The sequence below is a fragment of the Equus quagga genome, chromosome 10, assembly GCF_021613505.1.
Source record: "Equus quagga isolate Etosha38 chromosome 10, UCLA_HA_Equagga_1.0, whole genome shotgun sequence".
NCBI classification, from domain to species: Eukaryota; Metazoa; Chordata; class Mammalia; order Perissodactyla; family Equidae; genus Equus; species Equus quagga.
Window position 1 is genome coordinate 20,137,664 of NC_060276.1, and position 15,455 is coordinate 20,153,118.

The 15,455-nt window shown below is 42.7% G+C and overlaps 1 protein-coding gene across 3 annotated transcripts in view; it reads left to right on the plus strand.

The window, feature by feature from the left end:
- Window positions 1–7,156, plus strand: part of ZDHHC9 (zinc finger DHHC-type palmitoyltransferase 9) — a 29,251-nt gene extending 22,095 nt beyond the window's left edge. For all 3 annotated transcript variants that reach the window (XM_046673408.1, XM_046673406.1, XM_046673407.1), the window contains 4 exons: window positions 521–623; window positions 1,415–1,518; window positions 1,901–1,997; window positions 5,620–7,156. In XM_046673408.1, coding sequence (XP_046529364.1) covers window positions 521–623; window positions 1,415–1,518; window positions 1,901–1,997; window positions 5,620–5,736 — 421 coding nt within the window. In that variant the 3' untranslated portion in view covers window positions 5,737–7,156. The remainder of the gene's footprint in view (window positions 1–520; window positions 624–1,414; window positions 1,519–1,900; window positions 1,998–5,619) is intronic.
- Window positions 7,157–15,455: the final 8,299 nt, after the last annotated feature.

Here is a 15,455-nt window from a genome sequence, read left to right on the forward strand (position 1 = left end):
CTCTAGTGGGCTGGCTTTGCCTCAATATACCTCTTATGTCACTTAGCGGAAGCCCCACCTTTCTGTTACAGCTAAGCCTTATTTTGTATAGCAGTTACATTTCTGAAAAGAAGATTCAGATGGGATATTTATAAATCATATCCTGTTTTTTTCCCCACCAATTTTTCATTTTTAAAGTGTATTTTTGATGGGTTTTCATTGGCAGTGATGTTTGGCTTTGTTTAGCTTTGGGCCCCTCCTGAAAATCCCCTTCGAAGAGCTAATGAGGAATAAACAGACAAGCGCTTCAGTGCACTAGTGATGTTAGACAGCTACTCGTAGTGAATAAACAGGAGTCCTTTACCTTCCATAAGGGGTATATCCAGCAAGTTTAGGATTCATCTGTTGTTACATATGGCTTCTTGGCCGTTTGTGATGTAAGTTCTAAGAGGTAAACATGGCGTAACTGGTGCCATGAGTATGGACTGAGGCGTTGAGTCCCCTGGTGTGGCTTCTCCAACAGTCCTTAACATCACCCCACTGTTCTAGAAGTACTCATTTGCTTCTTCACACTCTGGTCCGTCGTGGGACTGACTGGATTTCATACTTTCCTCGTGGCTCTCAACCAGACAACCAATGAAGACGTGAGTCAACTTTCCCTTCTCCTCGTCAAGTGTTCTGCTCCCAAAGCCCATTCTCTCTTTACCTGCTAGAGAACTGAGTCTCCAGGGTCTGGGAGGTCAAGGCAGGCAGGAACCTGGTGTGGGAGATTGTTAAATCCAATGCGTGGAAGAGAAAGCCGACTGCTTTGTTCGCAGCCAAATGCCTGTGGGGAATTAGGAAGAGGTTGAATGGTTGGGTTAGTGCAAGGTCTTCAGCTATTGATGGATCCTTACCGGCTAATTGGTGCCTCTGGATTTGGAATGGGGAAGGATAGTTGCACTGAATAAATCCTTGCTTTTAAAAAGTTACCAATTAATCCATATTCATTGTGGAAAATCAGAAAATACTGATGAACAAAAAATAACGTATAAGTCCCTGTGACTTTACCTCCTAGGCATCACCATTGTTAATGGTGTGATTTATAGTCTTCTAGACTTGTCTAGATTTGTTCCCATGTTTGTTTATGTGAATATTCTACATATTTTTAAAAGAAAATAATGCATACTGTTTAGTTACTTGCATTTTTCACTCTATCATGAATATTTTTCCATGGCTATGCATGTATTTATTTTCTTTCTATTGTGGTAAAATACATGTAACATAAAATGTACCATCTTAACCATTTTTTAAGTGTACCATTCAGTGGCATTAGTACATTCACGTTGTTGTGCAACCATCCCCGCCATCTATCTCCAGAACTTTTTCATCTTCCCGTGCTGCATGTATTTCTTCAACATACTGTTTAATTTAAGCCCTGGCTTTTATCTTGCAGATCAAAGGCTCGTGGACAGGGAAGAATCGTGTCCAGAATCCCTACAGCCATGGCAACATTGTGAAGAACTGCTGTGAAGTGCTGTGTGGCCCCTTGCCCCCCAGGTACTCAGGGGACTAGAAGGTTCTGGAACTCTTGCGATCTTGTTACCTGGTCTGATGCATTCTACTGAATGTGGCCTCTTGGTGTCAAATAGGTCTTCCCAGGGTTGTCCCTTGATGCCATATCTACATGGACCATAGACCACGGGCTGGTTGTTTTGAAGGGAGGACCTTTCATTCTTATTTCATTGTTTGTTCCGTGATAAATATGGTGTTCCTTGGTTTGTGGAAGAAAAAGTGAATGGAAGACAGGAGGCATGTGCTAGGGTCAGGCTAACCTGCCAAAGGGCGGGTTTCTGTTTTCCAGCACACAGCAAAGTTCGGTCGGGTGGGTGGGTGGAGGGGTGAATGCAAAGCGCCTTATTAACTCTCCTGTCTCCTTCAGTGTGCTGGATCGAAGGGGTATTTTGCCATTGGAGGAAAGTGGAAGTCGACCTCCTAGTACTCAAGAGACCAGTAGCAGCCTCTTGCCACAGAGCCCAGTAAGTATTCCTGACTTTAAGGCTTTAAGACTTTAAGACTCAGTTGGTGATGGAGGGTGTAGGCTACATTTACACTGTAGAGATGTAATTAGGCAATTTTGTGTCCAGTCGCTCCAGCTTCCCTGCCTCTGCTTCTGCCTTGACATTGCCTTTTGAGCTTTGTGGCTTTCAGAAAGATTAAGATCTAGTCATTTCTTCAACATTCTGTGCCAGCCACTGTGCCAGATGCTAGGGATACACTGGTGGACAAAGCAAATGATGTCCCTGCTCTCCAGGAGCTCATTGTCTAGCGGGGATGAGAGATAAGAAGACCAGCCCTTGCTTAACGTTGTGAAAAGTGCCTCGATGAGGGAAGCGTAAAATTCTACAGGAGCAATGATAGAGGTCAGAGGTCAGGGGAGCCGGTTGGAGTTGATGGTGGTTAACTTGGGAGAATGGGGCTTCCTCACTGGTATATGCAGATGTTGGGGAAATTCTCCCACATGTCCTGCTCGAGATGTACTTTATCAAGTATGTTCCTAAACAGATATTTGAACTTTCTTTTTTTATAGTAGCTTTACTGAGCCAGTAATTCACATACCATAAAATACCAATTTAAAATGTATGATTCACTGGTTTGTAGTATATTCACAGAGTTAAGCAATCATTACAACAATCAATTGTAAAACCTGTTCATTACCCGCCCAAGAAAACCCCGTAGCATTAACAGTCACTCTCCCATTCCCCCCAGGTCTCTCAGTCCCATTAATCTATTATAGCCTGACTAGTAATCTACTTTCTTTCGCCGTAGATTTACCTCTTTTATACATTTCATATAAATGGAATCATATAATATGTGGTCTTTTGTGACTGGCTTCTTTCACATAGCATAATATTTTTCAAGGTTCGTTCATGTTGTAGTGTGCGTCAATACTTCATTCCTTTATATGGCTGAGTAATATTCCATTATATTGGTAGATCACATTTTATTTATTCACTTCATCAATTGGTAGACATTTGGGTTGTTTCTACCTTTTGGTTTTTATGAGTAATGCTGCTATGGACATTCGTGTACAAGTTTTTTTCGTGGACATATATGTTTTCATATCTCTTGGCTATATACCTGGGAGTGAAATTGCTGGGTCATATAGTAACCCTATGTTTAACCTTTTGAGTAGCTGCTGGACTTTTCCAAAGTGGCTGCATCATTCTACATCCCCACTGGTAGTGTATGAGAGTTCCAATTTCTCCACATCCTTGGCAACATTTATTATTATTATCTGACATTTTGATTCTAGCCAGCCTAGTGGGGGTAAAGTGATATCTCACTATGGTTTTGATTTGCATTTCTCTGATGACTACTAATGTTGAGTGTCTTCTCATTAACTCTTTGGCTGTTTGTATATCTTCTTTGGAGAAATGTCTGTTCAGATCCTTTGTCCATTTTTAAATTGAGTTGTTTGTTTCTTTTATTGTTGAATTATAAGAGCTCTTTATATATTATCTATGTAAGTCCCTTTTCAGATATATGATTTGAAAATATTTTCTCCCATTCTGTAGGTTGTTTTTTCACTTTCTTGATGGTGTCCTTTGAAACACGAAAGGTTTACATATTGATGTGGTCCAATTTATTTTTTTTTATTTTGTTGCTTGTGCTTTTGTTGTCAGATCTAAGAAACCGTTGCCTAATCCAAGGTCATGAATATTTATGCCTCTGTCTTCTTCTAAGAGTTTTATAGTTTTAGCTATTACATTTAGGTCTTTGATCCATTTTGAATTATTTTTTATATATGGTATGAGGTAGAGGGTTCAAATTCTTTCTTTTGTATGTGGATATCCACTTGTCTCAGTACCATTTGTTGAAAACACTATTCTTTCTCCATTGAGTTGTCTCGGCACTTTTGTCAAAAATCAATTGACTGTAAGTGTGAGAGTTTGTTTCTGGACTCGCAATCCTATTCCATTGAGCGACATGTCTATTCTTATGCCGCTATCACACTGTCTTGGTTACTGTAGCATTGTAATAAGTTTTGAAGTTAGGAAGTGTGAGTCCTCCGACTTTATTCTTTATTTATTCCATTGTTTTGGCTGTTCTGGGTCCCTCGATTTCCACATGAATCTTAGGATCAGCTTGTCAATTTCTGCAAAGAAGCCAGCTGGAATTTTGATGGGGATTACGTTGAATCTATGGAGCAATTTGGGGAATATTGTCATCCTAACCAGATCAAGTCTTCTGAGCCGTTAATATGGGCTGTCTTTTCATTTATTTAGGTCTTCTTTAGTTTCTTTCAACAATGTTTTGTAGTTTTCAGAGTATAGACAGTCTCCAACTTATGATTGCTCAACTTACAATTTTTCGATTTTATGGTGGTGCGAAAGCGATATGCATTCAGTAGAAACTGCACTTTGAATTTTGAAGTTTGGTCTTTTCCCAGGCTAGCGATGTACATACTGTCTCATGATGCTGGGTGGCGGCACCGAGCTGCAGCTCCCAGTCAGCCACTCAATGATGAGTGTAAACAACCGATACACTGACAACCGTTCTGTGCCCACACAACCATTCTGCTTTTCACTTTCAGTACAGTATTCAGTAAATTACATGAGATATTCAACTCTGTATTATAAAATAGGCTTTGTGTTAGGTGATTTTGCCCAACTGTAGGCTGATGTCTGAGCACATTTAAGGTGGGCTGGGCTAAGCTAGGATGTTCCGTAGGTTAGGTGTCACATGCATTTTCGACATAGATAGGTTTATCAGGATGTAACCCTGTTGTAAGTTGAGGAAGATCTGTGTAAGTTTTACATTTCTTTTGTTACATTTATTCTTAAGTATTTCATTATTTTTGATATTATTATAAATGAAATTATTTTCCTAATTTCATTTTCGGATTGTTCATTGGGAGTATATAGAAATACAATTGATTTTTGTATATTGATCTTGTATCCTGAAACTTTGCTGAACTTGTTTATTAGTTCTAATAGATTTTTAGTAGATTTGAACTTCCTTTCAAAATAGAATCCTTACTTTTAAGTGAATGCTTTTTGTAAGGTAGATAATGGTTCTCTACTTTGCCTTTCCTAAATTTTGAATTTTCTTTTCGAATGTACAGCAAGCTCATGTTTATATATTATTATCATTTTGAATATCATTATTCTGATGAATTTGGTCTTAAATCATAACAATCTAGGTTAGCGATTCTCAGTTGAATGTGGAGAAGGGTGGTAATTGAGAATCACTCAGGGGGCATTTTCAAACCGCATATATTATCTGAAGATTTTGCCACCCCACCCTCTTTGGTTTAGTGAGCTGTGCGTCAGGGCAGAAAGAAGATTGAGAACCACTAGATCAGGCCTTGTTAGGAAGGAGTGGTGTCTGTAATAATTTGTGGTCCCTTTTATTATTGTCATGAATAATAATGGAAACATCTGTCCACAACAGACAGTTAAGAATAGAACTCAAGCTTCAGTTGCATTCTGCTGAGAAGACAGTAGTGTGGTCTTGGTTCTGAGTTTGGTGTTGGTGGCTACATATCTGTAGCATCGATGTGGTGATGGGTTCAGAGGATTTCAGTGTCTATGGATTATCTCCATTTGGATTTTAAGGAAGAGCTTTGTATTGAATTTGATATCTTTTCCTTCTCAGGCCCCAACAGAACATCTGAGCTCAAGTGAGATACCGGAGGACACCAGCACTCCTGAAGAGATGCCACCCCCAGAGCCCCCAGAGCCACCGCAGGAGGTGGCTGAAGCTGAGAAGTAGCCCATCTATGGAAGAGACTTTCGTTTGTGTTTAATTAGGGCTGTGAGAGATTTAAGGGGAGAAGATAAACCTGAGACAGAGAGGAAGTAAGCTGTCCCTTTTACCATTTTTCTTTGGTCTTTATTCACCTAACTGCACACTGGCATTTTCTTGCTGCAAGCTTTTTTTAGTTTTTGGACCATTGGTAGTCGCAGAAGATGCCAGTCACCTCTGGTAACTGGACAAATGGGTCTCTTGGGCCCTGGCACTGGTTTTCCGTGGCCTCAGCCATGGAGTCTCCTTGGATTCCTCTCTCTTCCCTCCAGATCCCAGCCCTCCTGCTTGGGGTCACTGGTCTAATTCTGTGATTAGCGATTCTTGAGACTGCTCTCAAGCTGCTGCGTGTCATGAGTCCAGAGGCAGTCACAGAGAACTGTGGCCAGGGAATCCTATCTGGATCCTTGGGGCCTTCAGAATTGAAGAGGAAGGAGAGTGGGCTTGCAGGAGTCTCCTGGCTACAAAGTGCCAACATTGCCAGCAAATCCTTTCAGGAATGGGGCAGGTACCTTCCACTTGTGCTTATTCGTGTAGCTTCTCCTTTGTCCCCCATCCGCTCTCTAACACCCAAGCCCCACTCTTTTCCAATTAGCTATATGTAAGTAGTTGCCGTAGAGATAACAATTTACATTCTCGTAGACTACCCGTAAACTTTTAATACCTGTGCCATTCTCAATAAGAGTTTATGAGATGCCAACAGCATAGCCCCTCGCACTCTGTCTCATCTCTCTTTCTTTCTCATTAGCCCCTTTTGTTTTCCTTTTGACTCTTGCTCTCAGGAGCAGGAATGGCAGTAATAAAAGTCTGCACTTTGGTGGTTCCTTTTCCTCACAGGAAGCCTGAGTGCTCACTTAAACACTACCCCCTCAGACTCCCTGTGTGAGGCCTACAGAGGCCCTGAATGCACAAATGGGGAAAGCAAGGCACAGAGAGGCTCTCCTCTCCTCTCCTCTCCCCCTATGTCCCCTCGAAAAAGAAAAGAAATAAAAGCTAACTAGTACTTCCATTGGGCCTCGGCTGAATGAGGAGGGAAAGCCCAGCACTGCTGCCCTCCCGGGTAAACCCACTCCAAGGCCTTGGCCCACCTTGGGCTTGGTAACCACACCGGGGCTTCCTCCAAGCCCCACTCTTCCAGCACTTCCACCGGCAGAGTCCCAGAGCCACTTCACCCTGGGGGTGGGCTGTGGCCTCCAGTCAGCTCTGCTCAGGACCTGCTCTATTTCAGGGAAGAAGATTTATGTATTATATGTGGCTATATTTCCTAGAGCACCTGTGTTTTCTCTTTCTAAGCCAGGGTCCTGTCTGGATGACTTATGGGGAGGGGGGAAGTGTAAACCAGAACTTTTAATCTATTTGAAGGTGATTAAACTGTGTCTAATGCAAACTGCCTGCCTCCTCCTTCCCCCTTCCGTTTCAAGAACCCCCATGAAGGTGTGAATGTCTTTTGGGGGGGGTGCTTGGAGTAGGGGTCGGGGTTGAAGGGGTTGCTTGTTACTACCCATACTTCCATTTTCCAGGAGACCCTTGGGTTGTAGAGAGAGCTCCCAAACTCTCCACTGATCTATACTACGTTCTGGGCTGAAGTTTACCTCACTCTGGACCATGAAGAAAGGATTGTCAAGACTATTTACAGTGTTAGCAAGATTGGGAGGGTCAGGGGGTTACATTTGTTCAAGAGAACAAGTTTTTATTAGGATATTGCTTGATGCAGATGGATGCTAGTAAGTGCAAATGAGTCTTGGTTATTAAAGCAGACTCATCAGGGCCTCCTCTCGGAAATATATTGTTAGCGATCGTTTACAGGTGATGGTATATATTTCTTTTTAAATGGCTATAATCAAGACTCCTTACCAATGCTTATCTCACTCTTCCCAGTTAATTGAATTGATGAAATTTGGCTGCTCCCAGATTTCTTTCTACATCTTCCTATTTTCCTTGTAGCAGGATTTGAGTTTAGCAATCCTGAGAGAGGGAAAGAGAGAGAGAAAGACTCTGACTGACTCATATTCCTCTCTTATCTGCTTCTACTTTCCCATTCTTTTTCTGGCTCGCTCAGTTTTGTCTTGTGGTTAGATTTTAGTTAGTTCAAAACAAGGCCAAGCCTGGAGAGTTTGGAAGTTAGTAGATTGTTCCAGTTAACCTGCCACCCAGATGAACCCTCTTTAGTCAGTTCTCAGCCCATCCTGTCTCAGCCCATCTCCTCTCTCGGCTTAGCACGGATTTCTCTCCTCCCTCACCTTACCTCAGCCATTCTTCTGCTGACCTTTAGGTTGGTCAGAGAAGCTTTCTCTTTCTGAGGTGAAAGGTCAAAACAGTAATCCCTTATGTCTAGTAGGAAATGATTTTTTTTGAAAGTTTCTACTTTTTCATACTCCCTGCCCTCTTTCTTTTTCTTTGTAAATCTTCTGGATTTAAGATCTTGACCTCAAGATCTGTCCCGTTCATACCATGCACCAGCAAGCACTGTCCCTTGTCTGAATTCTGATCTAAGGGCAGATTGATGAATTGCTCCTTCCCAGGGGAACAGGCCTTAAATTGTTTGCTCTTTTAAATGGTTGACATTCTCTCCACCTCTCCCCTTCCTCCCCATTCCTTAAGTTTTCTATGCACCTCCCTTTCTCAGGCCAGGATGGTCAGCAAGCATCCAAAACCTCTAAGGGCTGGTGGAATTTGGCTATTTGGGGCTGTTCCTTTGTGTCCATTTGGCTCTGGGGCCCTCCTTGTCCTGGCAGAGAGCATCATCTCGCCCTTTGCATTTTTCTCCAGGGCAGAGGTGGGTTCTAATGCTATAGCAGCTCAATTCCATTCTTCCTGCCTTTACCCCTAAGGCTCCTTTCCCTACTGACCAAATCTCTTTATCTTCTGGGGCAAAAAAATAGTTTGTTTTAAAATCTATTTTCTAACTTAAATGCAATTTAATATGTAAATCTCTGCACCTTTGTGTGAGCCTACAAATGTGTATGTGTGGTGGGTTTTTCACTTTCTGGTATTTCTTAATAAAGAAATCTTTCTTTTTGGGAGGAAGCCAATTGATAGAGGAGAATTCAATGGTTTTAGAAATATAGGAGTGTCTGCTTCTTTGTGCTTCTGCCTCATTTCTTTACTTATGCCTAGTGTGAGTGACTGGCTCCCTCCCCTGCTTTTTGACCCCCTTCCTTTGAGAGGGCAGAGAGGGGGACCTGTCCTGTGTCTGGTACCCTTCTGGGACCACTTGGATTGGCTCAGTGGTAACCTAGCAACCTGGCCCCCCTCCCTCTCTCCATGGCCTGGCCCTGTTAGTCCTTTTCTTCCAGCTCAGTTCATTTTATACTCCTGAGGCTGGAGCCAGGCTAGGGAAAATCACCAAGGGATCACAGTAAATGGTTTTTAAAAAGTGCTAATTTGCTCTCATGACTTGGTGCTGCTAGAGAAGAGTAATGCTTCCACTAACTCAAAAAGCATTTGTGTCAGTTTTGAGAATACATTCTAGAAATCACTTGCTGTTCTTAGGTGATAGGTTTTAGAAATAGTATCAAAGGCTAAAACTGTGAATATTATTAAAGGATGTAAGCCTAACTCACCAAAAAAGGGAGTCATTGTGGCTTTCCTGTTTGAGATACATATGAAAGGGGAATGGAACTAGAAATATACATCTGTAAACTTTCCAACGTCCTATAGGACATCAATGTAGGTGGAAAAACATAGTGTAATTAGCTGGGCCTAATTATTATACAGATAAACACAAAATATGTTTGTACAGTTTTAATATATACACTGAATTTCCAGGAGTGCAACAATTGTGTAAGTCGAAGGAAGATGGCACTTTATTATTTTGTTTAGAATTTTACCAAGAGCTGTGACTTTGAAAATCCTATCACCAACAGCAGGGCCCTTCATGGATTTTGAAGTTGCCGGTACCATGTACCCGTATTAGTCTTCCTTGGCAGCAACTGCATTCACAGTAAATCTACATATATAAGTGGAAGCATCTGACTACTTTATTATATCTTTTAGTGTAGTCTTGTCCATGCATTTGCATATTGAAATACACATTATCTTACCGTAAACTACTTTCCTTTTATTTCTCCTTTATATGACAGTTAGTGTATTATATTGCTATTCTGGAAATTATATATGTAAGCAGGTTATATTAACCATGAAATTCATTTCAGGGTGGTAAAAGGTACATTACAAAATATTATATATACCAAGGGAGGGTTGGGGCCGATAGGGTTTAGAACCATTTGACTAGATTATCTCAAAGGTCTCTTTCTAACTCTAAATATTTGGAAAACTTAGAAAATAAACAAACATTCCCCTCCCCTCACACCTTTAATGTACTTTTTAATTTTAAAGATTTCATTTTTCCTTTTTCTCCCTAAAGCCCCCCGGTACATAGTTGAATATCTTTAGTTGTGGGTCCCTCTAGTTCTTCCATGTGGGACGCCACCTCAGCGTGGCCTGATGAGCGCTGCCATGTCCGTGCCTAGGGTCTGAACCAGCAAAACCCCGGGCCACCGAAGTGGAGCGTGTGAACTTAACCACTCGGCCACGGGGCCGGCCACTGCTTTTTAATTTTAAAAGTAACACATACTGATTATTGAAAATTGGGAAGGTAGAGGAAAGTAAGGAGATTTTTAAAATCACCTTATACTCATCACCAGAGTATAATAATCACTGTTAATGTTTTGGTGTATTTCTTTCTAGTCTTTTTTCTGTGTATGTATATTTTTAAACATAACTGGAATTCAACTATAGTTTTGTAATCCTGCTTTTTTTACTTAACATTTTCCATACCATTAGAAATTATTTGAAAATACTTCTTGATGACTCCATATTACATACATAACCTTTCCCCTATTGTCAGACATTTAGGAGTTTCCAATTTGTCATTATTATAAATAATGCTGTGATGGATTTCTTTATATATGGGCATATCTCTGATTATTTCCTTTGTATAGATTCCTAGAAGTAGAGTTATTGATTCAAAGGGAGTGCTCTTTTAAAGGCTCTTGATGGCCAAATTGCTTTACACACATCTCATTTAAACATTTGGTAATTTGATAGTCGTAAACTGTTATCTCAATGTCACTTAATTTCTATTTCTTCCGTTAATAATGAGGTTAAATATTTTCCACACCTCCCCTCTGCCTTATGTTTCTTGCTGTTTGTATTCTGTGAATTGGCTGTCCAAGTTCTTTGTTAATTTTTCTTCTGGTATTAGAGGGATTTTCTACTCGATTAATAAATGCAAGCTTGGAGCTCACACTCTGCCATGGGCCAGTAAATGAGGGGGCCTTGATTTAGAGGTGGTTTTCCAACTTTGACATTCCGTGCTCCATCACTTTCTTCAGGCTGCCCCTCCCACTCCCTTTTCTGTCAGCCGCTGCCTCTCTGTAGCTGTCTGGCTGTTCCAACGTGGCTAAACAGGTTGGAGTTTTGTGCCCAAATTAGAGACATGATGATTATTTGTCACAAAACCTGGGCTCTGTCAAACGATATTGCTGACAGGAACATACTGATCATGTAGTCAGTCTGTGCTGCTTGCACTGGCTCTTGCTCTCTCTCTTTCATCACATTCAGTACTGTGACTTACCTAAGGTCACATAGACAGTTACTAGTAGAGCCGAGATCAGAACCCGAATGTCATGACTCCCAGTCCCGAGAGCTTTCCGGCATAACCCAGGTGTAGACAGATAAAGGAGTCTGAATAACTTCAAGTGTCACCTGAATGAAATGAGCCTTTCATGTATCTGACATTCTGTAAATACTTGTTGAAAACTGACCATATGCTGCTGTTAACTTTGGGAGAAATTGCATTGCTGGCCCTATTCCCTTATAAGTAAGTTGAGAACCAGCAATGCTTTTAGTTTTTTTTTTTGCCATTTTGGGTTACTTTTACCAATAATCTCTCCATTTTAGGCATACAGATGGCTGACTATATATGGTCTGGCTGATATGGGGGTGGTTATTGGGTTTTTGTTTAAGCTTAAATCTCTTAAATCTCTCTCGAGACCCCTGCACTTAGGTTGAACTGATGGTGGGGTTTCTTTAGCACAGAAAGTCAGGAAGTTGCCTAGCCGAGTTCCCACAGTCAAGTTGGCTGTCCCTTTGTGAGGGCCATTGCCCTGGGCTCTTTCTGACGCGATCCCTGGCAAGTCCCAGAGGCAATAGTATACAAATGCTATATTGGTAACTGTGAAGTTATAGGAAAAGGTGAAGCCTACGGATCAAGTGCTATAGAATTCCGTTTATTTAGGGCCTTCCTGGAGGAGGAGTCTTGGCTGGGCCTAGAGGGGAGGCAGTTCCTTCCCACTTGATTGTGTTGTTGGCTGAATAATGTAGAATGGGGCTGAGTCGTGGGAGAAGCTAAGGTAGCCTCCATTGTGAAGGAGAAGTGGGAGAGCTGCTGCTTTTCTCCAGCTGGGAAAACTCATACCTCATCCTGAATTTCCTGACTTGGGAGGGGGACGGTGTTGGACCTCCCTGAGACTACAGCGATCAGTGCCCTTTTTCTCCTTTAAATACCTCTTTTAGCTTTTGTTTTAATGCCCTTGGTCTCTAATGGCCCCAATGCAGCCTCCACTTCACGTGAGAAAGCTGGGTGGGAGTCTCGAAGAGTGAGAGTTGGAGCAGCGGCTGGGCCTGTGTCCGACCACACTGCTATAGGCTTTAGGAGTAGGAGAGGGAATTTGTGGAGGTGGCAGCCTTCGTTGTGGGGTTTTGGAGGGGCTGATCAGAACCTGCCTGGGGGAGTCTAAGGTAAGATCGTGAGAAATAGAGGCAGTGAGTGAGAGGGGCGATAATTCAGCTGGGATGGTCCAATGCCCCCCGCTGCTTCCCCCTATGGGCCAGGGAAGAAGGTGCCTCTAAGCCTGAGTTGGGGAGGAGCTGTCTGGACTCCAAGTCTTTCTTCTTGAATCTGGCCTTTATCCTCTTCTTTCCAGCAGCCCAGGGAAGTCCAAGGGAGTTGCCTAAAATAAGTCTAATGCCCAGGGCTGATCATCGTGCTGTGAACTGGGCAGAACCGGGGCTGCCTCAGACTCCTCAGGGGCGCTTTCCCTCTGTCACCGGTCTCTGTGGGCACCAGAGCTGGCACCCTCTACTCTGAGTCCCAACGCCCTCTGGGAATTTGGCTGTCAGTTTGTCTCTGGGCCCTAGCATTAGTCTGCAGACAAGGACACGTTAGCACAGCCTTTGTGCCCAGTCTTGAGCTCAGCACCCTGCAGGTTAAAAAAAGGTCAAAAAGCCACCATTTATTGCAGTTATGTGCTGGAAACTTTATATGGAACTCATTTATTTCTCTAACAGCCCCAAGAGGTAGGCATTATTAGATCATTATTCTTTTTTAATTTTTATTTTTAAATTATTTTTTATTGAGAAATAATTAACATATAACATTGTGTAAGTTTAAGGTGTGCAATGTGTTGACTTGATACATTTATATATTGCAATATAGATCATTAATCTTATTTTACAGAAAATAAATGTATATGTATGTAATTATCTGAAATCACGTAATTAGTAAGTGGTGGAGCCAGGGTTTGAAGACACTTTATCTCGAAAGACTTTGCTCTTGGTCACTGCACTAACAAGGGGTCCAAGGGGAGATGGGCCTCGAAGGGAGTGAAATGGAGGTAGCAGAGTGGTGAATGGTATCATTCATTGAGCATTGATTTTGTGATGGACATTGTGCTAAATATTTTACATACATTACTTCATTCAATCTTTGTAACAACCCCATGGGGCTAGTACGTTATCCCCACTTTATTGATGTAGAAAGTGAGGCTCAAGGAGGTTAAGTGACTTATCCAAGGTGACCCAGCTAATGAGTGACAGAGCCACGACTTGACCTCAGGTTGGCCTAAGTTCCTAACTGCTAGGCCTCCCCTGGCCTAGAGGAGCTGCCACTTGCTGTCCCCAGGCCCTGGACAGGCCCAAGAGCAGAGGAAGAGTCTCATTGCCCTGTGGGACCAGGCCACCCCCACCCTTCCAAGGGGAGCTAATGGCTACAGCTCCCTGGACCTCTGACATCCAGGCGGGGGCTGGGGGTGTAGGATCTCCAGCTGTAAAGACTCAGTGTCTTGGATGCCAGCCCTTGGTTTGCTGGGCTCAAGGCGCCACTTGGCATCTTGCAGGTGTCTGTGAGGCTGGACAGGAGGTTCTGGCAGCCCTGCCTGGAGGCCCTGGGCTGCAGACCCCCAGAGGCACTCCCTTTCTCGCCCCTCTCTCGGCCTGGAGTCTACATTTCCTTGTTGCCCCTCCTCCCCGGCCCCTCTCAAAGTCCTGTGATCTTGGAGCCCTTGCACAACTGGCTACTTTCAGCCTGGACTCGGCCAACAGACCAGCTGCAGCCCGATCGCTCTCAGATCCCCCGTCCCCCTCCCCAGGACAGGGGAGGATTTCAAAAGGTTGTTTCTTCAGTCATTCCTCTTTGTCTGATAGTTGTCTTTTCCCAGCTTGGAGCTAATAGATAGTATTACTCAGGGGTTTTAAAGGTTTAGGAATTTCCTCTGATAGGGTCCTCTTGGTGTGTGTTTATTTTAAGCACTTTGGGCCTGTTCACCCCCCACTCCCCTCTTTCCAGAAGCCTGTGCCAAAAGGCCGTAGGATAAAGACTTTGCTGCTACCCCAAATTGGAGGCCAGAGGCTTGGGCCTATTTGTTTCTTTAGCTTTATTGTTTTCAAAAATTAAAATATTGTTCCTTTTAATTTTTGAATACTTTTGAGGCTCAAATAAAACAAGAACATAGAAAGTGAACACTTCTCTCTCTCACTCCCCCAACCCCCCCACCCACCTTACAAGATCACCACTGGTAACCGTTTGATCCAGATCTTTCCAGTCTTTATTCTGTGTGTGTGTTTTCCTTTTTTTAAATAAAAATGGAATCACCCTATAAACAATGTTTCAGTATTTGTTTTTCCCCTTGATATAGCACCGACTTCTTTTGCAACAAGAAAGTTTGTGGGGCCTGCCCGCTGACATAGTGGCTGAGTTTGTGCGCTCTGCTTCAGCGGCCTGGGGTTTGCAGGTTCACATCTTGGGTGCAGACCTAGCACTGCTCATCAAGCCATGCTGTGGCAGCATCCCACATAAAATAGAGGAAGATTGGCACAGATGTTATCTCAGCGACAATATTCCTCCAGCAAGAAGAGGAAGATTGACAATGGATGTTAGCTCAGGGACAATCTTCCTCACAAAAAAGAGAGAAAGTTTGTACCTTATTGGTATAATTTTAAAATCAAAAATTAAAGAATAAAAAATCATGAAGATTTTTCCCTTGTCATTAAGTATTTTTCTACCACATCATGTTTAATGGCTGCATGGTATTGTGTAAATGAACCATAATATATCTAACTAGTTCCCCATCTGTGCTTTTTCCAACGTTTTACTCTTACAGACAAAGCTGCCGCGAATGTCTTTGTCCATATATCTGTGTGCACCCATGTGGCTCTTTCTGTGGATGGAAGCCTAGGAGAGGAATGGCTGTGTCAAACCAAGGGTGTGTGCATTACGGAGGTCAGATGGCCCTCTGGAGGATGGGGGCCTCTGAAAGCTTGTTTGGCTTCCTGCTCAACTTCTTCAGCCTGTCTGAGCCTCAGTTTCCTCCTCTGTAAAATGGGAAGACAACGGTACCTACCTCAGGGGGTCCCATGAGGATTCTATGAGAGAATCAATGCAGAGCGCTCGGTGCCTGGCACCC